Raw genomic sequence first — 22,703 nt, 5'->3', positions numbered from 1 at the left:
TTTCCTTACTTGGCATCACTGAAACCTGGCTCACCCCGACTCAGCCTCTCCAGCTGCATTTTCATATGGCGGATTCCAACTCTCTCACACCTCTCGCCCCAGCAACAAACGTGGTGGAGGAGTTGGCTTGCTCCTCTCTGATACCTGCTCCTTTACCCCAATGCCGCTACCACCCTCCGCTACTCTTCTCTCGTTTTAGGTGCACTCTGTCCGCATCTATTCTCTTCCAACCTCTAGATGGCTATCATCTATCGCCCCCAGAACTATCCATCTCCACCTTTCTCAACCACTTCTCCACCTGGCTACTTGATTTCCTTTCTACTGACTTCCCCACTATCATGGGTGACTTCAACATCCCCATTGACACTCAAACCTCAGCTGCCTATAAACTTTTATCGCTCACTGCCTCCTTTGGCCTCACTCAATGGTCCTCCGCAGCCACTCACAAAGATGGCCACACGCTGGACCTTATCTTCACCCGCCTCTGTTCCCTTACTAATCTCACTAACTCATCCCTCCCCCTGTCTGACCACAACCTACTGACATTCTCTTCCTTCTCCTCTCCTAGTGCGCAACCCCCACTCCACAATCTCACTCACCCTCGCAGAAATCTCAAACACCTCCATTTACACTCACTCTCTGACTCCCTTCTCCCTCTTACAGACATAACTTCCCTTCATGACAGATGCTGCTGACACTTTTTATAACACCACAATAACAGCAGCACTCGATTTGGCTGCCCCCCTCACGCACAGCAAAACTTGCATAATCAACAGGCAACTCTCGCTGATCAGCATGACCAAAGAACAGAGACGGGCTTACAGGGTTGCTGAGCGGAGATGGAAGAGATTCCGTTTTGCCGAGCACTTAAACACAAACATGCAGTCCCTAGCCAGCTTTATGTCCACGCTCACTGCCGCAAAACAAGCTTACTTCTCATCTCTCATATCCTCCCTGTCTCACAACCCTAAACAGCTTTTCCACACTTTCAATTCTCTACTCCGTCCCCCAGCACCTTCTCCCTCTCCTCTCATTTCTGCTGAAGACTTTGCCTCTTTCTTTAAGCAGATCAATATCAGACAAAGCTTTGGCCCGTAGCCCCCCATGCCCCTCCTCTTAACTACTCAGCCCTGTTCTTCCAAAACCAGCTTCTCCACCATGACAGAAGATCAGCTCTCAATTCTTCTGTCAAGATCACATGCACCACTTGCATGCTTCACCTGCTCCCGTCCCACCTCATCCCTAACCTAGCCAGTCTTCAACCCAACCCTAACCCATCTCTTCAACCTTTCACTTACAAATGGTGTCTTCCCCTCATCTTTCAAACATGCCTCGATCACGCCCTCCCTCGACCCATCCTCTGTGTCTAGCTATCGCCTGATATCACTTCTCCGCTCTGCCTCAAAACTATTGGAATAGTAGCTCCCTCTTTGACCGGTTACAATCTGGCTTCTGACCGCATCAATCAAATGGAACTGCCCTAACTAAAGTCATCAATGACCTACTCATCGCCAAGAGCAAGCGACACTACTCTGTCCTCCTTCTCCTGGACCTGTCTTCTGCCTTCGACACCGTGGACCATTCCCTCTTGTTACAGATTCTCTCATCTCTTGGCATGACAGATTTGCCCCTATCCTGGATCTCGTCACATCTGACAGACCGAACATTCAGTGTCTTCCTCTCACACACCACCTCTTCACCTCGCTCTGAGTCTGTCGGTGTTCCCCAAGGCTCAGTTCTTGGACCCCTACTCTTCTCCATCTACAGCTTCGGACTGGGACAGCTGATAGAATCCCACGGTTTGCAGTACCACCTCTATGCCGATGACACGCAGATCTACCTATCTGGACCTGACCTCACCTCCTTACTGACCAAAATCCTACAATGTCTGTCTGCTATTTTATCTTTCTTTTCTGCTCGCTTTCTTAAACTAAACATGCACAAAACAGAATTCATCATCTTTCCCCCATCTCACGCCACCCCTCCACCGGACCTAACCATCAATGTCAATGGCTGCTCACTTTCCCCAGTCCCGCATGCTCGGTGCCTGGGGCGATCCTCGATTCTACCCTTTCTTTCAAGCCACATATCCAAGCCCTTGCCACCTCCTGCCGACTCCAACTCAAAAATATTTCCTGGATCCGTACATTCTTTGACCGAGAAACTGCAAAAATGCTCGTGCATGCCCTCATCATCTCCTGCCTCGACTATTGCAACCTCTTACTCTCTGGTCTCCCCTCTAGCACTCTTGCACCACTCCAATCTATCCTAAACTATGCAGCCCCACTAATCCACCTGTCTCCCCATTATTCCCCAACCTCTCCTCTGCTAAGCCCTTCACTGGCTTCATATTGTCCAGAGGCTCCAGTTCAAAATCCTAACTATGACATACAAAGCCATCCACAACCTGTCTCCTCCATACATCTATGACATGCCTCCCGGTAGTTACCTAAACGCCACCTTCGATCCTCTTAAGATCTCCTTCTCTACTGCCCTCTTATCTCTTCTTCCCACAACCGCATACATGACTTCTCCCACGCATCCCCAATACTCTGGAACTCTCTACCCCAACATATCAGACTACGGAAACCTTCAAAAGGAACCTGAAGACCCACCTCTTCCAACAAGCCTACAACCTGCAGTGATCCTCGGTCTGCTGAACCGTCGCACAACCAGCTCTACCCTCTCCTAGTGTATCCTCACCCATCCCCTGTAGACTGTGCGCCCTCGCGGGCAGGGTCCTCTTTTCCTCTGTACTTGTGTGTGTCTTGTATTGCTCATGTGTATTGTACTTGTCTATGTATGCCCCTTTTTCACATATAAAGCGCCATGGAATAAATGGCGCTATAAAAGATAGCATTGGAGTCAGTTTACTGCTGCTTATGTACATGTGGATAATATCACCTGTCCTTGCCAATCGGAGGTGTGCACGATGAATATCGTTTCTGGAAGAGACTGATCTGAGAGGTTCTGATTTAGCTGGTCTAGTAAGATTTTCCGTGGAATCTGTGAAAAATGACAGAGGTCAGCATTTGTTTTTTAGATTGTCCAAGACAATAATTAATCAGAATCATATTTAGCCAAGAGCAGGAGGGAACCAACTAGTACCTGCGACTGTCCGGTGTCTGTGGCCCGATCACTCTCTGTGCTCTGGGTTCTCTCGGACATTCCTTTGTTAGTGGGTCTTTCTTTGACCAAGACGTTCCTCTTACTTTGAGGGGTCACACTTAAAAGGAAAAATGTCATTTTAACGTAGAGAATATAAAGTCAGAGTATCCAGCTGGAGACTATAGGGAGAACCTAGACTAGTCCAGCACTGCTCCTGGCCCGATTCGCCCCACTCCGCTCCAGGTGACTGACAGGTTTCTCCTGTGTGTAAATCAGAAGAGACCTGTCAATAACTTGAATCGGCACTGGGAGTAGCCGGTCACGGGCAGTGCCAGACTAGTCTTGTTTCTCCGTATAGTCACATATCAGCTCAAACTAAATTTTCTCTGAAATGCTGGAGCGTTTCAGATAAAAATGTACCAGGCTGCAAGCGTGGAGCCAGGCTGCAAACGTGGAGCCAGGCTGCAAACGTGGAGCCAGGCTGCAAACGTGGAGCCAGGCTGCAAACGTGGAGCCAGGCTGCAATCGTGGAGCCAGGTTGCAATCGTAGAGCCAGGCTGCAATCGTGGAGCCAGGCTGCAATCGTGGAGCCAGGCTGCAATCGTGGAGCCAGGTTGCAATCGTGGAGCCAGGTTGCAATCGTAGAGACAGGCTGCAATCGTGGGGCCAGGTTGCAATCGTGGAGCCAGGCTGCAATCGTGGAGCCAGGTTGCAATCGTGGAGCCAGGCTGCAATCGTGGAGCAAGGCTGCAATCGTGGAGCAAGGCTGCAATCGTGGAGCCAGGCTGCAATCGTAGAGACAGGCTGCAATCGTGGAGCCAGGCTGCAATCGTGGAGCCAGGCTGCAATCGTGGAGCCAGGTTGCAATCGTAGAGACAGGCTGCAATCGTGGAGCCAGGCTGCAATCGTAGGACCAGGTTGCAATCGTAGAGACAGGCTGCAATCGTAGAGACAGGCTGCAATCGTAGAGACAGGCTGCAATCATGGAGCCAGGCTGCAATCGTAGAGCCAGGTTGCAATCGTGGAGCCAGGCTGCAATCGTGGAGCCAGGCTGCAATCGTAGAACCAGGCTGCAATCGTAGAGCCAGGCTGCAATCGTAGAGCCAGGCTGCAATCGTGGAGCCAGGCTGCAATCGTAGAGCCAGGCTGCAATCGTAGAGCCAGACTGCAATCGTAGAGCTAGGCTGCAATCGTGGAGCCAGGCTGCAATCGTAGAGCCAGGTTGCAATTGTAGAGCCAGGATGCAATTGTGGAGCCAGGCTGCAATCGTAGAGCCAGACTGCAATCGTAGAGCCAGGCTGCAATCGTGGAGCCAGGCTGCAATCGTGGAGCCAGGCTGCAATCGTAGAGCCAGGCTGCAATCGTAGAGCCAGGCTGCAATCGTAGAGCCAGGCTGCAATTGTAGAGCCAGGCTGCAATCGTAGAGCCAGGCTGCAATTGTAGAGCCAGGCTGCAATCGTAGAGCCAGGCTGCAATCGTAGAGCCAGGTTGCAATCGTAGAGCCAGGCTGCAATCGTGGAGCCAGGTTGCAATCATTGAGCTAGGCTCCGATGCACGCTGCGTGTAATTAGGGCAGCATGAATCAGCCAACAGGTTCCCTTTAAAATGTTTTTTTTTCTGCGTAGTCAAGATAAGCATTGCAAGTATCCTCATACCTGGGACTTTTCACAGATTTTGATTTCTCAGGAACGGAAAAAGTGATTGATTCAGAAAGCGTGTCTACGTCTTGTGATATATCCAAAGATACATCCTGTAATGGGGCAAGAAATAAAGGAGATGACCTATTTGTCAGAAAAGTAATTTGTATAACAGTTATAGCGAAGTGAAACACCTTCGTGACATGTGACACACATGTAAGTCACCAGATGGGTGCCAGCTGTGTCATACAGCCGGCACCTGCCTGTAACTGCAGTGATCCAAGTCAACTGCGCCTTAGATGTAATCGTCAATAGTGACCAAGGCATCTAAGTGGTTACACAGAGGGGTAATAGAGAGGATCCTTTGGTGTCGACCCCCGGCAAAGTGATCGTGGAGTGCTGATGAATTGACATGGCTTCATTGGAGACAGAAAAATGTACAAAATACTGCAATACAGAAATATCAGTCAATCTGGAAAGAAAGGGTTAAAACAGCACACACTATTGAGGATAAGGCTGAATTCACCCTTCCATGTTTTGCAGTCTGATAAGCGGATGATATATGCAGAGCAAAAGAAAAAAAAATAATAATTCCCTCTCTTAGGATATTGTATCTTTAAAGGGGCTGTTTCCACCAATAGTCTTATGGACCTTTTTTTTTTCTTTTCTTTTTTTTAAATTGTATTCTTTTTTTTTTTTTTTTACTTAAATGCATGTATTTGAAGTCAAATGTTTAATGAAACCTAAATGCAAAAAAATATGTTTAACATCGTTTGCCTTCTACAGTCTTTCTGTTTCCCTGCACACATAATAAATCAGAAAAAAAGAAAACAGCTAAAAAGTGCTAGACATTTTCCCTTCCTACATTCAGGGCAGCTCACTGACAGATTTTCAGTTAACTCTTTGTGCAGCCAACAATTGACAGGGAAAGCCTAGAATTTCAAAAATAGATTGCAGCCACAAATACATGCATTTAAGTAGAAAAAAAAAATAAGGAAAAATATGCCCAAAAGGTGATCAACCCCTTTTTATCCCCAAGCCCAAAATATTGCAGATATAATATTTTTCTGAGTTATGAACGTTAAACATGAACATTTATTACGCTGTTGAACTCCAATATGCAGAATTTGTATTTAAGAATGGCTCAGCCGACTCTACCTGACTTATCGTGTCCATTGAATCGTCCTGTCGGGGGATTTTGACATCGACTGAAAGATCTCCCTATGAAATAAACAAAGATAAAAAATAAATAATGAAAAAAAAATGTAAAAATACAACAAGATCGTTCACTGAAATCTAAACTTATCCTCTCCAGGAATCTATATGTCTGTCTAGAAGAGTTGGCAAAATTCCGAGCTCTTCAGAAGGGTAAGAAAAACAAACGAAAAAGGTGTGAAAAAGACGGACGTCGCCGGAAAGGAGGCCAGACATAGACCAAAGCGACTCCATCTGCCTCGTTACAGGGGTTTCGTTTCAATCGTGTTTTTTTGGGGGGGAAATTTAAACAGTGGCATCTAAGGGGTTAAACGGACAAGATGGGTGCCGTCACTGATCATGGCCGATGCGACAGGGTGTCATCTTTAGCATACAGCTGACATCTGCTGCATTTTCGCCCCCAGGCAGGGCAGTAAAAAAAAAAAAAAAAAAAAAAAAAGCGTATCGGCAGTTGTTAAAGGGTCAAATTTCAATTTAAAGGGGTATTCACATCTACAAAATCTTATCCCAATAGGTTGTAGGTTTAGTAATAAAAAATATTAGCAAATAACTCCATTTTGGAATGTAGTATAGTTCTTCTGATTCGCTATGTCACTTACCCCATGTGCAGGGCATTGCAGTGGCTTAGGTATCCATGATTATGACCACGCATACAGTGACAGTTAGTTGTTAGTGAATGTAACCATGGATACCTAAGCTACTGCAATGCCCTGCACATTGGGTAAGAGACATAGCGAATCAGTAGAACTATACTACATTTCTAATTGGAAGTATTTCCTAATATCATCACATATTGGGATAGGATCTTTTTTATGGGAAAACCTCTCTCGCCAGGTACTCACCGGGCTGCTCATGTCTCTTCCTTGGCTACCTTTGCTGTTCAAACTTCCAATTTCGGTCTGTGAACTAGACTGAGAAACTCCCTCGAAGAACGGTCTAAGACAAAGGCCGACAGCGGCGTCAATGCAAAGGACAAAATACCGAAACGCTAAGATCACAACACATACAGGCGGCACACCCTCTACCTAAGCTTTGGTTTCGGAGTACTCAGGACGCTCTCGCTTTCCTCTAACTCGGGGCAGCTGTCACTTGGGTTGAACATTTCTAGACTGTCGTATAAATCGTCTAGATCCTCTTCCCGAATCTCATCCCGCGAAACGTGATCCAGGCTGAATCCGACCTTTAAAAGAAAAACGATCCTTAAAGATGAGAGTGGATTCAACATTCGACGAGATGTGACTATTAGCGGGTAAATCATCTGGCACGGTCAGGAAACATCATGTCGTCACATGCCGTGCAGGGCTGTCCTGAAGCGCTGACGTCACGTCGATGGCGCTGCAGTAGTGATGAGCGAACGTGCTGGGATGAGGTGTTATCTGAGCATGCTCGGTTGCAACCAAGTGACTTTGGAGCGCTCGAAAAATGTGTTCCAGTCCCCGCGGTCGCATTTCTCGCGGCTGTTCGACCGCAGCAGCACATGCAGAGATTTTCTAACAAACCCTGTATGTGTTGCTACTGTCGACCAGCCGCAAGAGACATGCAGGCGCTGGGACTCAAACATATTTTTCAAGCATGCCGAAGACATTCGGTAAGCACCCTTATCCGAGCACGTTCGCTCATCACTAAGCTGCAGCCAATCACCGTGCTCAGCGGATCTGCCCGACTTTAATGGCACATGCTTCTGAGCTCACCGATTTGCTGCGGCGCTGTCAACGTGACGTCAGCCCTGCAGACAATAATAGAGAAATGGGAAGCTAGGGCAGAGATTAAGCGCTAGACCGGGGGAGGGTGAGTAGAGGACATCTTATTTCTGTTCTCAGGGATAGCGGTTTTCCAAAATCAGAAAACCCCTTTAATTTAGCATCAAATAATATAAATGACTGCAAAACGCTTGTCTACGGAGTAGGAGCGAAACGTTTGGACGTGGCGTGTCTGACTACTCTTACAGCAACTCTTGGGTTTCATGGCTTCCACTTTTACAGGATCCTTAATGGATAAAGCAGGATAAAGCTGTGTGATGAATCGTAAAAATAAATACATAAATGACTCCACGTATTTACCTCCTCGGATACTTTGAATCTGTTCAGCAGCGACTTCAGCTTCTGTTTTATGTTTGGTTGCTGGAAAAGAGAGTAAAGGTCGATTACAAAAAGTGCGGAAGAATGGGAAATAAAGCAATGTTAGATTACCAACGCCACTCGTGCTAAATTGTAACGAGGCAGGATGGCACAACATATAATATTCCGTGTAATTAGCCGATTGCCAGAACGTCACACACCTGACCACTAATATAAAGACGCATGGACTTCGTAGCCAATTTTTTTTTTATTTTTGGACTTACCGTAAATCCCTTTCTTGTAGCCATCATTGGGGATGGTTGGGGAGGGAACAGGAAACCATGGGTGCTGTGTCCCCCAATTAAGCGAATTAGAAAACTGGTATATAGCCTTGTAGCCTTGGGTGTAAAAGTTTAGTTTTTTTTCCCCACTCAAAACGCGTTGGTTTCATTTTAAAAAAAAAAACAAAAACAGGAATTTTTGTGTACTTACCGTAAAATCCTTTTCTCCGAGCCACTCATTGAGGGACACAGGACCATGGGTGTGTGCTGCTGCCACTCTCAAGAGGTGATTACCACAATGATTAACGCTTGGAAGCCTGTATCGGTGCGTATCTCTCACCACACCAGGAAAGTCTTTTTTTGCGTGGTGCAAAGACCGTGGGTGTCCTATTGCTTTTTCCATTCACATCATTTTGGAATTCCTTCAGACCGGCCTGGACTCGGGCCTAGCACTGAGTTCCCTCAAAGGACAGATCTCTGCCTTGTCCGTCTTGTTTCAGCACAGGATCTCTTCCAAGCCGCAGGTGAGAACTTTCATTCAGCACCTTTGGACCCCTGGGACCTTAACCTGGTCCTAGGTTTTCTACAAGAATCTCCCTTCAAACTGCTACAGGATGCCTCGCTAACGCACCTTTCGTGAAAGTCGCCTTCTTTGTCGCAGTAACGTCAATCAGGCAGGTTTCAGAGTTGGCTGCTCTGTCCTGCCTGGCTCTTTTTTTGATTTTTCAATGAGACAAAGTGGTTCTCAGGCCGTCCCCGCCCTTTTTGCCAAAAGTCGTTTCCTCCTTTCACCTTAACGAGGATATTGTCCTTCATTAGTTTTGCCCAGCACCGGTACACTGTGTGGAGAAGGCTCTCCACACTTTGGATTTAATGAGAGCTCTCAGAAGGTATGTCTCACGGAAGGCGTCTTTTCGTCAGACGGATGCGTTGTTCGTGCTCCCCGAGGGTCACTGGAAGGGATTTCCGCTTTAAAGTCAACAGTAGCCAGGTGGATTCGCTCGGCTATTCAGGAATCTTACCGCGTCAGAGGCAAGCCTGTTCCAGTGGGGATCAAGACACACTCCACTCGGTCGGTGGGCACTTCTTGGGCCATTCGGCACCAGGCGTTGGCGGAACAGGTTTGCAACGCTGCGACCTGGTCCAGCTTGCACACATTTTTGAAGTACTACAATGTTTACACTCACCCTCATCAGATGTGGGCCTGGGTAGACGGATTCTGCAGGCAGCAGTAGCGCATCTTTAGACAGTTGGTACGTGGGGTTTAACCTGGGACTGCTTTAGGACGTCCCATGGTCGTGTGTTCCCAAATGAGAAGAAATAGGGATTTTTGTGTACTCACCATAAAATCCTTTTCTGCGAGCCACTCACTGGGGGACACAGTAGCCACCCTGTTGGCCTGATGGCTATGCTTGTTCTTTGGTTTGACATGTTGTACCTGTATTTGATAGTTATGATCTCCTACTGCTTTGTCACTGAACTGGTTCGGCTTGGAGCCAGTGGTAGGTGTATATTGCAGAGGAGGAGATAACTTTTTTGTATTCACTCAGTGTCAGCCTCCTAGTGGCAGCAGCATACACCCATGGTCCTGTGTCCCCCAATGATGCAAAGGAGAAATTTCTATCATATTTTCATATAAAAATGAAGAAACATGGATTTTTGTGATAACTCACCGTAAAATCCTTTTCTCCGAGACGCTCATTGGGGGACACAGATACTGTGGGTGTATGCTTCTGCCGCTAGGAGGCTGACACTAAGTGAAAAAAAGAGGTTAGTTCCACCTCCGCCGTATACACCCTCGCCCCGATTGCGGGCGGAAATCAGTTTGGTGCCAAAGCAGTAGGAGGACAACAAAATCAGCCTTAATACAGGTACAACATGTCCAAAACACCACCCTTATATCAAATTAGTAAATGCATATAAATTTAAACAAAACAAGAGCCAACTGGCTAATAGGGTGGGTGCTGTGTCCCCCAATGAGCATCTCGGAGAAAAGGATTTTACGGTGAGTTATCACAAAAATCCATGTTTCTCCTTCGCCTCATTGGGGGGACACAGATACTGTGGGACGTCCTAAAGCAGTCCCTGGGTGGGAGATTGACTCACCGATCCAAGCTACATGCACCTCTTGTTTAAAAGTGCGCCACCGCTGCTTGGAGAATCCTTCTACCCAGGCTCGCATCCGCCGAGGCCTGAGCATGGATATTATAATGTTTGGCAAATGTGTGCAGGCTGGACCAGGTTGCTGCCTTGCAAACCTGTTCCATCGAAGCCTGGTGCCAAAGCGCCCAAGAGGCGCCCACTGCCTGAGTGCGCTCTGATCCCTGCTGGAATCGGCATGCCTCTAATGCGGTAGGACTCCTGAATAGTCAAACGAATCCATCTGGCTATGGTCGATTTTGAGGCAGCGAGTCCCTTCCTGCGCCCTTCGGGGAGCATGAACAGCGTGTCCGTCTGACGAAAGGGTGCCGTCCTCGACACGTACCTCCGGAGGGCTCTTACCTTGTCTAACGTGTGAAGAGCCTTTTCCACAAGGTGCATGACAAAATGAAGGCAAGACAACATCTTCATTAATATGAAAAGAGGACACGACTTTCGGCAGAAAAGGAGGGGCTGGTCTTAGCACCACCTTATCCTTATGGAAAGTGAGGAACGGGGCTTGGCAGGATAGGGCTGCTAGTTCTGAAACCCGCCTGATAGAAGTGATGGCCACAAGGAACACCACTTTCCAGGAAAGGTACCTCAAGGAGAAATCCTGAAGCGGTTCAAATGGAGCTTCCTGCAGAACACTTAGGACCAGATTAAGGTCCCAAGCGTCCATAGGCGCCTTATAGGGAGGTACCAAGTGGGAGACTCCCTGGATGAAAGTCTTCACCTGCAGATTGGTAGCAATTCTGCGCTGGAACAGGACAGATAAAGCCGATATTTGTCTCCTGAGGGAACTTGGGGCTAAGCCCGAGTCTAGGCCCGACTGGAGACAAGTCAAGATGTTGGGGATCAAGAATCTCAGCGGAGAAACACAGCGGCCTCGACACCAAGCAAAGAACACCTTCCAGGTGTGATGGTAAATTCATGCTGAAGCAGGCTTCTGGGCGCTAATCATTGTAGCGACCACCTTGCTCCCGAACCCTGCCTGGGTTAGAATCCAAGATTCAACGGCCATGCCGTCAAACACAGGGCCCCTGAGTTCGGGTGGCAAATCGGCCCTTGAGAAAGTAGATCTGGGCGCTCTGGCAGGCACCAAGGGACGTCGGCAAGCAGCTGCATTAGATCTGCGTACCACGCTCGCCGGGGCCAGTCTGGGGCTAGCAGAATCGCTGGAACCCCTTCCGTCTTGATCTTCTTGATGACCCTCGGAAGTAGTGGCAGCGGGGGAAATAGATATGGGAGGCGAAAGTGGTTCCATGGCAGAACCAACGCGTCCATCGCGACTGCCTGCGGGTCCCTGGCCCGAGCAACATATGTGGGCACCTTGGCGTTCATTCTGGACGCCATCAGGTCCACATCTGGAATTCCACACAGCTGACAAACCTGCTGAAAAACTTCGGGATGTAGAGACCACTCTCCGGATGCAAGACCCTGCCGGCTGAGAAAGTCTGCCGCCCAATTTTCCACGCCCGGGAAGTGGACAGACGAAATCACCGAGTGGTTTGCTTCGGCCCACTGAAGAACGTGCCCCACCTCGCGCATGGTTGCTCTGCTGTGGGTGCCTCCTTGATGATTTATGTAAGCCACCGCCGTGGCGTTGTCTGATTGAATCCGGACGGGGCGGCCTGCTAGAAAGTGATGAAACTTCTGCAGAGCCAGCCGAATTGCTCGTATCTCCAATAAGTTGATCGGGAGGCGTGCCTCCTGTGGCAACCACCATCCCTGGGTTGTATGGTGGTGAAACACCGCTCCCCAGCCAAGGAGACTGGCGTCGGTTGTCATTACCAGCTAATGATCTGGGGGGAAAGGTTTCCCCTGGGCCACAGACGAACTGGTTACCCACCATCCGAGTGACTGCCTGACTTGAGAGGACAGTCGGCACCGCCGATCGAGCGTGAAAGGATTCTTGTCCAAGGCTGACAAGAGGGCGCGCTGCAGGGGGCGAAGACGGAACTGGGCGAACGGTATCGCTTCTATTGCTGCCACCATTTTCCCCTAGAATCCTCATCCTGGATCAGATGGTATGAGGGACTGGATGGCGAAGTGTCCGGACTCCCTGCCGGAGAGCTAGCGCCTTTTCCAGAGGGAGAATTACCAACCCTCGGCAAGTGTCGAAGATCATTCCTAGAAAGGAGATCCTCTGAGCTGGCACAAAGGATGACTTCTTCGCATTGACTAACTATCCTAAGCGGGCAAGAGTATCTAGCGTGATGTTGACATTTTCCTCGCATGCTCGTATTGACGGGCCCTTGACCAAGAGGTCGTCCATATAAGGCAAGACGACTATGCCTCGAGAATGCAGTATGGCCATGACAACTGCCATAAACTTTGTGAACACTTTGGGAGCCGTGGCTAGCCCGAAGAGTAGCGCTACGAACTGAAAATGTTGATCGCTGATGGCGAAGCGTAGAAACCTCTGATGAGGAGGAAAAATGGGAATATGCAGATATGCGTCCTGGATGTCTATTGAGGCCAAGTATTCTCCCTGCTCCATGGCCGATATGACTGAACGGAGAGACTCCATCCAGAAATGTCTGATCCTGATGAATTTGTTCAGAAGCTTCAGGTCCAAAACAGGCCTGACAGACCCGTTCTTTTTGGGAACCGCAAAAAGGTTGGAATAGAACCCCTGAGCTCTTTTGTGTTCCAGCACTGCAACAATGGCTCCGTTGTGCTGGAGCGATTTGATGGCTCCCAATAGAGCCCTTGCCTGGTTATCCACCCTGGGAAGCCGGGAAAGAAAAAAACGTTTTCTATTTTGTAACCTGAGGCCACCAATTCCTTTACCCATGCGTCGTGTGCGACATTGACCCAGACGTGGTGAAACCAGAGTAGGCGGCCGCCCACCTTGCTGGTGTCGTCTGGTAAAGGTCTCGAGTCATTTGGCCGACGATCTTTGGGATCTGAATCCCCTTGATCTGGGCTGCTGAGTACGCATTCTCCCCAATGGGTTGGCTCTGAGACCTGCCGCTCCCTATCCTGGTTGGGGCGGCCAGAGGCGGCGGAATTGGCCGCTGTAGTCCACCCGTGGTTGCGAAAGGCCCGAAAACGTGCCTGAAACGGGTGCCGAAAAAGCGTTTTGACCTTTTGTTGAGGGAGAAACCCGCTCTTTCCTCCTGAGGAGTCGGAGATAAGTTGATCCAACTTCTCCCCAAATAGGCGGCCGTCCTGATAAGGCAGGGAAGCCAAGGACTTCTTAGAAGTAGAATCGGCTCGCCATGTCCTTAACCATAGGGCTCTTCTGATAGAAATTGCATTAGCGGCAGCAAGTGCCGAGCAATTGGCCGCATCCAAAGACGTATTGATTACATAGTCTCCGGCCATCGCCATCTGACCTGCGACCTTCGAAATCTCTGCAGGTAGGTCCTGCTCCTGTGCGACCTTGTTTAATGTTTCTGACCATGATATCATAGCCTTGGCTACCCAAGTTGCTGCGAACGAGGGAGTGAGTGCTGACCCTGACGCCTCATATACTGAGCGAGCTAAGCTCTCTATAATGCGATCCGTGGGATCCTTAATCGAGGAAACATTAGGGACGGATAGCAGGGTCTTAGTGGCTAGGCGCGAAACCGGAGGATCCACCATCGGGAATTCCATCCATTTTTTACAGAGGTCCGGCACAAACGGATATCTTGTTTCGAGTGCCTTTTGACAAGAGAAATGCCTGTCTGGACGCTCTCTGTGCCGCTGCACTATGTCCTCAAACTCTGGATGAGAGGAAAAAATTATGTGCGGGCGCTTCACTCGCTTAAATGCCAATTTTGCCCCGTAGCCGCTGCGGGATCATCCTCAGTCCCCAGGGTCTGATTGATGGCTTCTATGAGGCTGTCCACTGTTTCACGTGACCCTGGAGTGTCCAGGTCAAGGGGCTCGCCTGAGTCGCAATCTGAGGTCTGCTCGCTATCAACCACTGGTGACGGGAAGCGAGAAACAGAGCTTACGGATGCCAAGGCACCGGATGGACTTGGCGACACCGTGTGTTTCCTCCGGGTCTGCCTGGAGTGAGAGCGGCCCCTGCAGGCCGGAGGCTCTTGTGAGGTGGAGGTTCCCTCTAAGGCTGGTGAGCCATTGTCCCTGCCCCTATCTGGGGCTTGAAGGGACTCTATTGCTCTCGTAAGCGACACCATGAACTGTGACAGTGATAGGGCCTACTCCAGGGGATTCGACACATTGGTCACGGTTGCAGGGGAGGGCTCCTGGGCGCGTTCGGATTCGCTGGCTTCGCATAATCGCAGCCCGACAAGAGATGCATGCAGCGTAAAAGAACGTGTGCGTCTTTGCTTTTTCGGACGTGCTGCATCTGTCCGCTGCTGGGGAGGGGGGAGGAGGCAGCACCTCGGTTCCCCTATAGCGTGGCCTCTCGGGCAGCACTTACCCCTGTCCTGCGCCCCCCGTCCTGGACGCTTCCACCTTCAAATCGCGCGCCACCAGCTGTGGGAGTCACCAGCATGTAAAACCGCTCGTGACCGGAAGTGACGCGCGGCCCAGAGGCGGGGCTAAAGCCGCGGCCTCAATTTTTTTTTTCCCCCTATCCGACCGGGGGGGGGGGGGCGCGGTTCCATGGCGCTGACAAAACATGGCACTACTAACCTGCGCGGCGCCGCCTGACGGATCCAGCCTCTCTTGCCTTGCATGGGCGGTGGCTTCCGCCGGCTGGGGGCTCCAGCCCTCGGATCTTTGCAGGAGCACTCCCAGACCCTCTCCTCACCGATGATCCTCTTGAGCGCAGGTATGTGAGGGGGCCTCGATAAAAAAAATAGGACGGTGTAGGCACCCTAGCTCCATCTAACCCCTTCAGGGGGTGAGGAGAGGGACCGTCCGCCACCTTGCAGCACCGCAGTCTAAGCATTGGTGGAGCAGTGGGGGCCGCACGGACTAGTCTTGTGCCTCTGCACAGCACATGGTTTCAATACCTAGGGGTGGTCAGGGCCAAGTCCGGCATTGTGTCCCACGACGCGGGAGAGGATACGTGGAGGGACACTCGCACGTGCTCGCCTGTTGTTGGTTTGGGGAAATCGGACCCTTTCAATAGGATCCGTTTCCCCGTCTCATCTTCATGGGAAAAAGATGAAAAAAGTCTGGAGAAAAAAACAGACGTGTGCCTCCATGGACACTAAGCAAAAAACTGATTTCCACCCGCAATAGGGGCGAGTGTGTATATGGCGGAGGAGGAGCTAACCTCTTTTTTTCCCTTAGTGTCAGCCTCCTAGCGGCAGAAGCATACACCCACAGTATCTGTGTCCCCCAATGAGGCGAAGGAGAAATTCACTTTTGTCCTGAGTGCCGGACAGCTTTATCTAGGTGTCCTGTTTCTGTGAGGCCGCCCCAGTCATTTTGCTCTGTGCACCAAAGGATAAGGATATATGTTGTTTCCTCTGGAGTGGTCAGCCGACCCACGTTTTTACACTATTCCCCAATTACCCTGTAAATTGCCTCCTTGACTACAAACACTGAATTATCGTGACGTTTGACACATCTGCTCTGTGTCTGTCATCTGTGCCATAGGGCTGCTTCCCTTCATCCTGGTTCCTCCTCACTCTTTCCTAACATGAATCCTCGGTCCCAGACTCTGGAGCTACTACTCCTGCACCAGCGACGTGCCAGACGCATTCTGTGACGTGGCCATCGGTGACCACCTCTCCTAGAGATCGGAGCACATAGATCAGGCAGTTAGCCTCTGGTCGGGTGGAAGGTCTACCAAAAACCTTGTGAAGGTCCTCAGGATAGTGTCGCTGTGCCAATCGGTGACCATTTCTCTAACTACGGTCACTGTGACCCACAGAACAGTAACGATAAAGCAAACTCACTCTAGTGATGGCGGACGAAGCTTGGATCTTTCTGCGCGACTTCTTCACCTTTCGGACTTCTTCGTCCTCATAATAAAAATCCTACAAGAAATCGAATATTATTACAATAACTAAAGATTTCCTGGGGAATCCATGCAAGCCACACTGTGTAAGCTTCTGTACACATATCCTCTGTTCCAGTTATCTCTGTGACTTTAAAAGGGTATTCCCATCCCCAAAATACGGTCCCGTAGCAGGTGTCATAATAATAATAAATATATTTTAAAACACCTCCAATTAGAAATGTAGTATAGTTCTTCGGATTATCTATTTCTCTTTCCTCATGTGCAGGGGAGTGCAATAGCTTAAGTATCCATGGTTACGACCACTCATGTAACGACAGTTCGTTTGTTAGAAAGTTGCTCGTGGTCGTTACCATGGTTACCCAAGCTCAGGCCCGCCATCAGGGAATTACTGATGAATTGAGGGTGGAGGACGGTGGGGACAGATAATGATGTATTGAGGTGAGGGGAGCGCAAATAATAATAAACTGGGGTGAGAGACAACAAATGATGAATTGAAGGTGGGGGAGAAAATAATCAAGAACTGGGGGAGAGAGAAAATGATGATGTATTGAGACACTGGGGATGGGGGCAGTAAAGAATTATGAATTTAGGGTGGAGGGTGGTGAACAATAAATAATGATAAATTGTGGGTTATACCTGTACACTGACACTATATACAGAGCTCCTGTGTATAACGTCACTGGTGATCCCTGTATTACCTGTACACTGACATTATATCAGGGCTGTGGAGTCGGTAAGCCAAACCTGCGACTCCGACTCCTCAATTTCCCTTACACCGACTCCAACTCCGACTCCCACACATATTGCTTATATTTAAGTGAAAAATTTATTGTAGTACAATGTGAACCTCAGACATTTAATCATTTTTATGATCCAATAATCAAGATATTTAGATAGAACAGAATATATATTGGTGTACTACCCGGTTTTCATTCTTTTTGGTACAGATATGATATGGAGAGACAGATATGGATAAATGGATAGATAGAGCAGATTTCTAATCTGCTTTTGCTATTGAGTAACATTATCTATGAGCTCAAAAACCTTTCAGGTGATGCAGTTTTTTAAAAAGATGATCAACTTTTGCAGCTGAAAAACGTATCCTCAAAAAACACAGGAAAAACGCTGTGTGTGAATGTAGCCTTAGATCAGGACTATAACAGCCATTTATAGGACATTTCATAACTTTCCCAAACTCCTATGAAAAAATATTCAGCACATCCTGCATTGAATTACTGTACCCAATTTATTATATATTTTAGGAGTCGGGAGTCGGTCCATTTTATACCGACTCCAACTCCGACTCCACCAAAATGAGCACCGACTCCGACTCCACAGCCCTGCATTATATACAGAGCTCCTTTGTATAATGTCACTGGTGATCACTGTATTACCTGTACACTGACATTATATACAGAGCTCCTGTGTATAACGTCACTGGTGATCCCTGTATTACCTGTACACTGACACTATATACAGAGCTCCTGTGTATAATGTCACTGGTGATCACTGTATTACCTGTACACTGACATTATATACAGAGCTCCTGTGTATAATGTCACTGGTGATCACTGTATTACCTGTACACTGACACTATATACAGAGCTCCTGTGTATAATGTCACTGGTGATCACTGTATTACCTGTACACTGACATTATATACAGAGCACCTGTGTATAACGTCACTGGTGATCCCTGTATTACCTGTACACTGACACTATATACAGAGCTCCTGTGTATAATGTCACTGGTGATCACTGTATTACCTGTACACTGACACTACATACAGAGCTCCTGTGTATAATGTCACTGGTGATCACTGTATTACCTGTACACTGACATTATATACAGAGCTCCTGTGTATAATGTCACTGGTGATCACTGTATTACCTGTACACTGACATTATATACAGAGCTCCTGTGTATAACGTCACTGGTGATCCCTGTATTACCTGTACACTGACATTATATACAGAGCTCCTGTGTATAATGTCACTGGTGATCACTGTATTACCTGTACACTATACACTATATACAGAGCTCCTGTATATAATGTCACTGGTGATCACTGTATTACCTGTACACTATACACTATATGCAGAGCTCCTGTATATAATGTCACTGGTGATCCCTGTATTACTTGTACACTGACACTATATACAGAGCTCCTGTGTATAATGTCACTGGTGATCCCTGTATTACCTGTACACTGACACTACATACAGAGCTCCTGTGTATAATGTCACTGGTGATCACTGTATTACCTGTACACTATACACTGTATACAGAGCTCCTGTGTATAATGTCACTGGTGATCACTGTATTACCTGTACACTATATACAGAGCTTCTGTATATAATGTCACTGGTGATCCCTGTATTACCTGTACACTGACACTATATACAGAGCTCCTGTGTATAATGTCACTGGTGATCACTGTATTACCTGTACACTGACATTATATACAGAGCTCCTGTGTATAACGTCACTGGTGATCCCTGTATTACCTGTACACTGACACTATATACAGAGCTCCTGTGTATAATGTCACTGGTGATCACTGTATTACCTGTACACTGACATTATATACAGAGCTCCTGTGTATAACGTCACTGGTGATCCCTGTATTACCTGTACACTGACACTATATACAGAGCTCCTGTGTATAATGTCACTGGTGATCACTGTATTATCTGTACACTGACACTATATACAGAGCTCCTGTATATAATGTCACTGGTGATCCCTGTATTACCTGTACACTGACACTATATACAGAGCTCCTGTGTATAATGTCACTGGTGATCCCTGTATTACCTGTACACTGACACTATATACAGAGCTCCTGTGTATAATGTTACTGGTGATCCCTGTATTACCTGTACACTGACACTATATACAGAGCTCCTGTGTATAACGTCACTGGTGATCCCTGTATTACCTGTACACTGACACTATATACAGAGCTCCTGTGTATAATGTCACTGGTGATCACTGTATTACCTGTACACTATATACAGAGCTCCTGTATATAATGTCACTGGTGATCCCTGTATTACCTGTACACTGACACTATATACAGAGCTCCTGTGTATAATGTCACTGGTGATCCCTGTATTACCTGTACACTGACACTATATACAGAGCTCCTGTGTATAATGTAACTGGTGATCACTGTATTACCTGTACACTGACATTATATACAGAGCTCCTGTGTATAACATCACTGGTGATCCCTGTATTACCTGTACACTGACACTATATACAGAGCTCCTGTGTATAATGTCACTGGTGATCACTGTATTACCTGTACACTGACACTACATACAGAGCTCCTGTGTATAATGTCACTGGTGATCACTGTATTACCTGTACACGGACATTATATACAGAGCTCCTGTGTATAATGTCACTGGTGATCACTGTATTACCTGTACACTATACACTATATACAGAGCTCCTGTATATAATGTCACTGGTGATCCCTGTATTACTTGTACACTGACACTATATACAGAGCTCCTGTGTATAATGTCACTGGTGATCCCTGTATTACCTGTACACTGACACTACATACAGAGCTCCTGTGTATAATGTCACTGGTGATCACTGTATTACCTGTACACTATACACTGTATACAGAGCTCCTGTGTATAATGTCACTGGTGATCACTGTATTACCTGTACACTATATACAGAGCTTCTGTATATAATGTCACTGGTGATCCCTGTATTACCTGTACACTGACACTATATACAGAGCTCCTGTGTATAATGTCACTGGTGATCCCTGTATTACCTGTACACTGACACTATATACAGAGCTCCTGTGTATAATGTCACTGGTGATCACTGTATTACCTGTACACTGACATTATATACAGAGCTCCTGTGTATAACGTCACTGGTGATCCCTGTATTACCTGTACACTGACACTATATACAGAGCTTCTGTGTATAATGTCACTGGTGATCACTGTATTACCTGTACACTGACATTATATACAGAGCTCCTGTGTATAACGTCACTGGTGATCCCTGTATTACCTGTACACTGACACTATATACAGAGCTCCTGTGTATAATGTCACTGGTGATCACTGTATTATCTGTACACTGACACTATATACAGAGCTCCTGTATATAATGTCACTGGTGATCCCTGTATTACCTGTACACTGACACTATATACAGAGCTCCTGTGTATAATGTCACTGGTGATCCCTGTATTACCTGTACACTGACACTATATACAGAGCTCCTGTGTATAATGTCACTGGTGATCCCTGTATTACCTGTACACTGACACTATATACAGAGCTCCTGTGTATAACGTCACTGGTGATCCCTGTATTACCTGTACACTGACACTATATACAGAGCTCCTGTGTATAATGTCACTGGTGATCACTGTATTACCTGTACACTATATACAGAGCTCCTGTATATAATGTCACTGGTGATCCCTGTATTACCTGTACACTGACACTATATACAGAGCTCCCGTGTGTAATGTCACTGGTGATCCCTGTATTACCTGTACACTGACACTATATACAGAGCTCCTGTGTATAATGTCACTGGTGATCACTGTATTACCTGTACACTGACATTATATACAGAGCTCCTGTGTATAACATCACTGGTGATCCCTGTATTACCTGTACACTGACACTATATACAGAGCTCCTGTGTATAATGTCACTGGTGATCACTGTATTACCTGTACACTGACACTACATACAGAGCTCCTGTGTATAATGTCACTGGTGATCACTGTATTACCTGTACACTATATACAGAGCTCCTGTATATAATGTCACTGGTGATCCCTGTATTACCTGTACACTGACACTATATACAGAGCTCCTGTGTATAATGTCACTGGTGATCCCTGTATTACCTGTACACTGACACTATATACAGAGCTCCTGTGTATAATAACATAGTAACATAGTAATTAAGGTTGAAGGGAGACTTTAAGTCCATCTAGTTCAACCCATCCTATCCTAACTTGCCCTAACATGTTGATCCAGAGGAAGGCAAAAAAAACCCATGTGGCAAACAGTAAGCTTCACATTGGGGAAAAAAATTCCTTCCCGACTCCACATACGGCAATCAGACTAGCTCCCTGGATCAACGCAACACTAAGGAAACTAGTGTATATACCCTGTAATATTATACTTTTCAAGAAAGGCATCCAGTCCCTTCTTAAATTTTAGTAGGGAATCACTCATTACAACATCATATGGCAGAGAGTTCCATAGTCTCACTGCTCTTACAGTAAAGAATCCGCGTCTGTGAGTATGCTTAAACCTTCTTTCCTCCAGACGTAGAGGATGCCCCCTTGTCCCTGTCACAGGTCTAAGAGTAAAAAGATCATTAGAAAGGTCTTGGTATTGTCCCCTCATATATTTATACATTGTAATAAGATCACCCCTAAGCCTTCGATTCTCCAAACTAAATAACCCCAAGTGTAATAACCTGTCTTGGTATTGCAGACCCCCCAGTTCCCTAATAACCTTGGTCGCTCTTCTCTGCACCCGCTCCAGTTCAGCTATGTCTTTCTTATACACCGGAGACCAGAACTGTACACAGTATTCTAAGTGTGGTCGCACTAGTGACTTATATAGAGGTAAAATTATGTTCTCCTCCTGAGCATCTATGCCTCTTTTAATGCATCCCATTATTTTATTTGCCTTTGCAGCAGCTGCCTGACACTGGCCACTAAATGTGAGTTTGTCGTCCACCCATACACCCAGGTCTTTTTCAGTGACTGTTTTGCCCAGTGTTTTACAATTAAGCACATAATTATACATCTTGTTCGTTCTACCCAAGTGCATGACCTTACATTTATCCCCATTAAAGCTCATTTGCCATTTATCAGCCCAAGCTTCTAGTTTACATAAATCCTCCTGTAATATAAAATTGTCCTCCTCTGTATTGATTACCCTGCAGAGTTTAGTGTCATCTGCAAATATTGAAATTCTACTCTCTATGCCCCTTACAAGGTCATTAATAAATATGTTAAAAAGAAGCAGGCCCAATACTGACCCCTGTGGTAACCCACTGCTAACCGTGACCCAGTCCGAGTGTGCTCCATTAATTACCTCCCTTTGTTTCCTATCCCTGAGCCAGCTCTTAACCCACCTACACATATTTTCCCCTATCCCCATTGTTCTCATTTTATGTATCAACCTTTTGTGTGGCACCGTATCAAAAGCTTTTGAAAAGTCCATGTACACCACGTCCACTGCATTCCCTTGGTCCAGTCCTGAACTTACCTGTTCATAAAAGCTTATCAGATTAGTCTGATAGGAACGGTCTCTTGTAAACCCATGTTGATATTGGGTCATAAGTTTATTCCTCTCCAGATACTCCAGTA

The 22,703-nt window shown here is 47.1% G+C and overlaps 1 protein-coding gene across 2 annotated transcripts in view; it reads right to left on the bottom strand.

Annotated features, from left to right (window-relative positions):
* Positions 1 to 22,703, bottom strand: part of PACS1 (phosphofurin acidic cluster sorting protein 1) — an 88,955-nt gene that overhangs the window by 47,882 nt on the left and 18,370 nt on the right. For both annotated transcript variants that reach the window (XM_073578481.1, XM_073578480.1), the window contains exons 7-14: positions 16,254 to 16,334; positions 8,021 to 8,080; positions 6,986 to 7,140; positions 6,803 to 6,896; positions 5,904 to 5,966; positions 4,764 to 4,858; positions 3,109 to 3,226; positions 2,905 to 3,006 (exon numbers count right to left, since the gene is read on the bottom strand). In XM_073578481.1, the coding sequence (XP_073434582.1) occupies positions 2,905 to 3,006; positions 3,109 to 3,226; positions 4,764 to 4,858; positions 5,904 to 5,966; positions 6,803 to 6,896; positions 6,986 to 7,140; positions 8,021 to 8,080; positions 16,254 to 16,334 (768 nt within the window). The remainder of the gene's footprint in view (positions 1 to 2,904; positions 3,007 to 3,108; positions 3,227 to 4,763; positions 4,859 to 5,903; positions 5,967 to 6,802; positions 6,897 to 6,985; positions 7,141 to 8,020; positions 8,081 to 16,253; positions 16,335 to 22,703) is intronic.

This window comes from Dendrobates tinctorius, unplaced genomic scaffold (genome assembly GCF_039654945.1).
Source record: "Dendrobates tinctorius isolate UK_male_01 unplaced genomic scaffold, ASM3965494v1 ptg000059l, whole genome shotgun sequence".
In the NCBI taxonomy this organism is placed as follows: Eukaryota; Metazoa; Chordata; class Amphibia; order Anura; family Dendrobatidae; genus Dendrobates; species Dendrobates tinctorius.
Note: the sequence above shows the minus strand (reverse complement) of the source record. Positions and strands in the feature narration are given on the sequence as shown.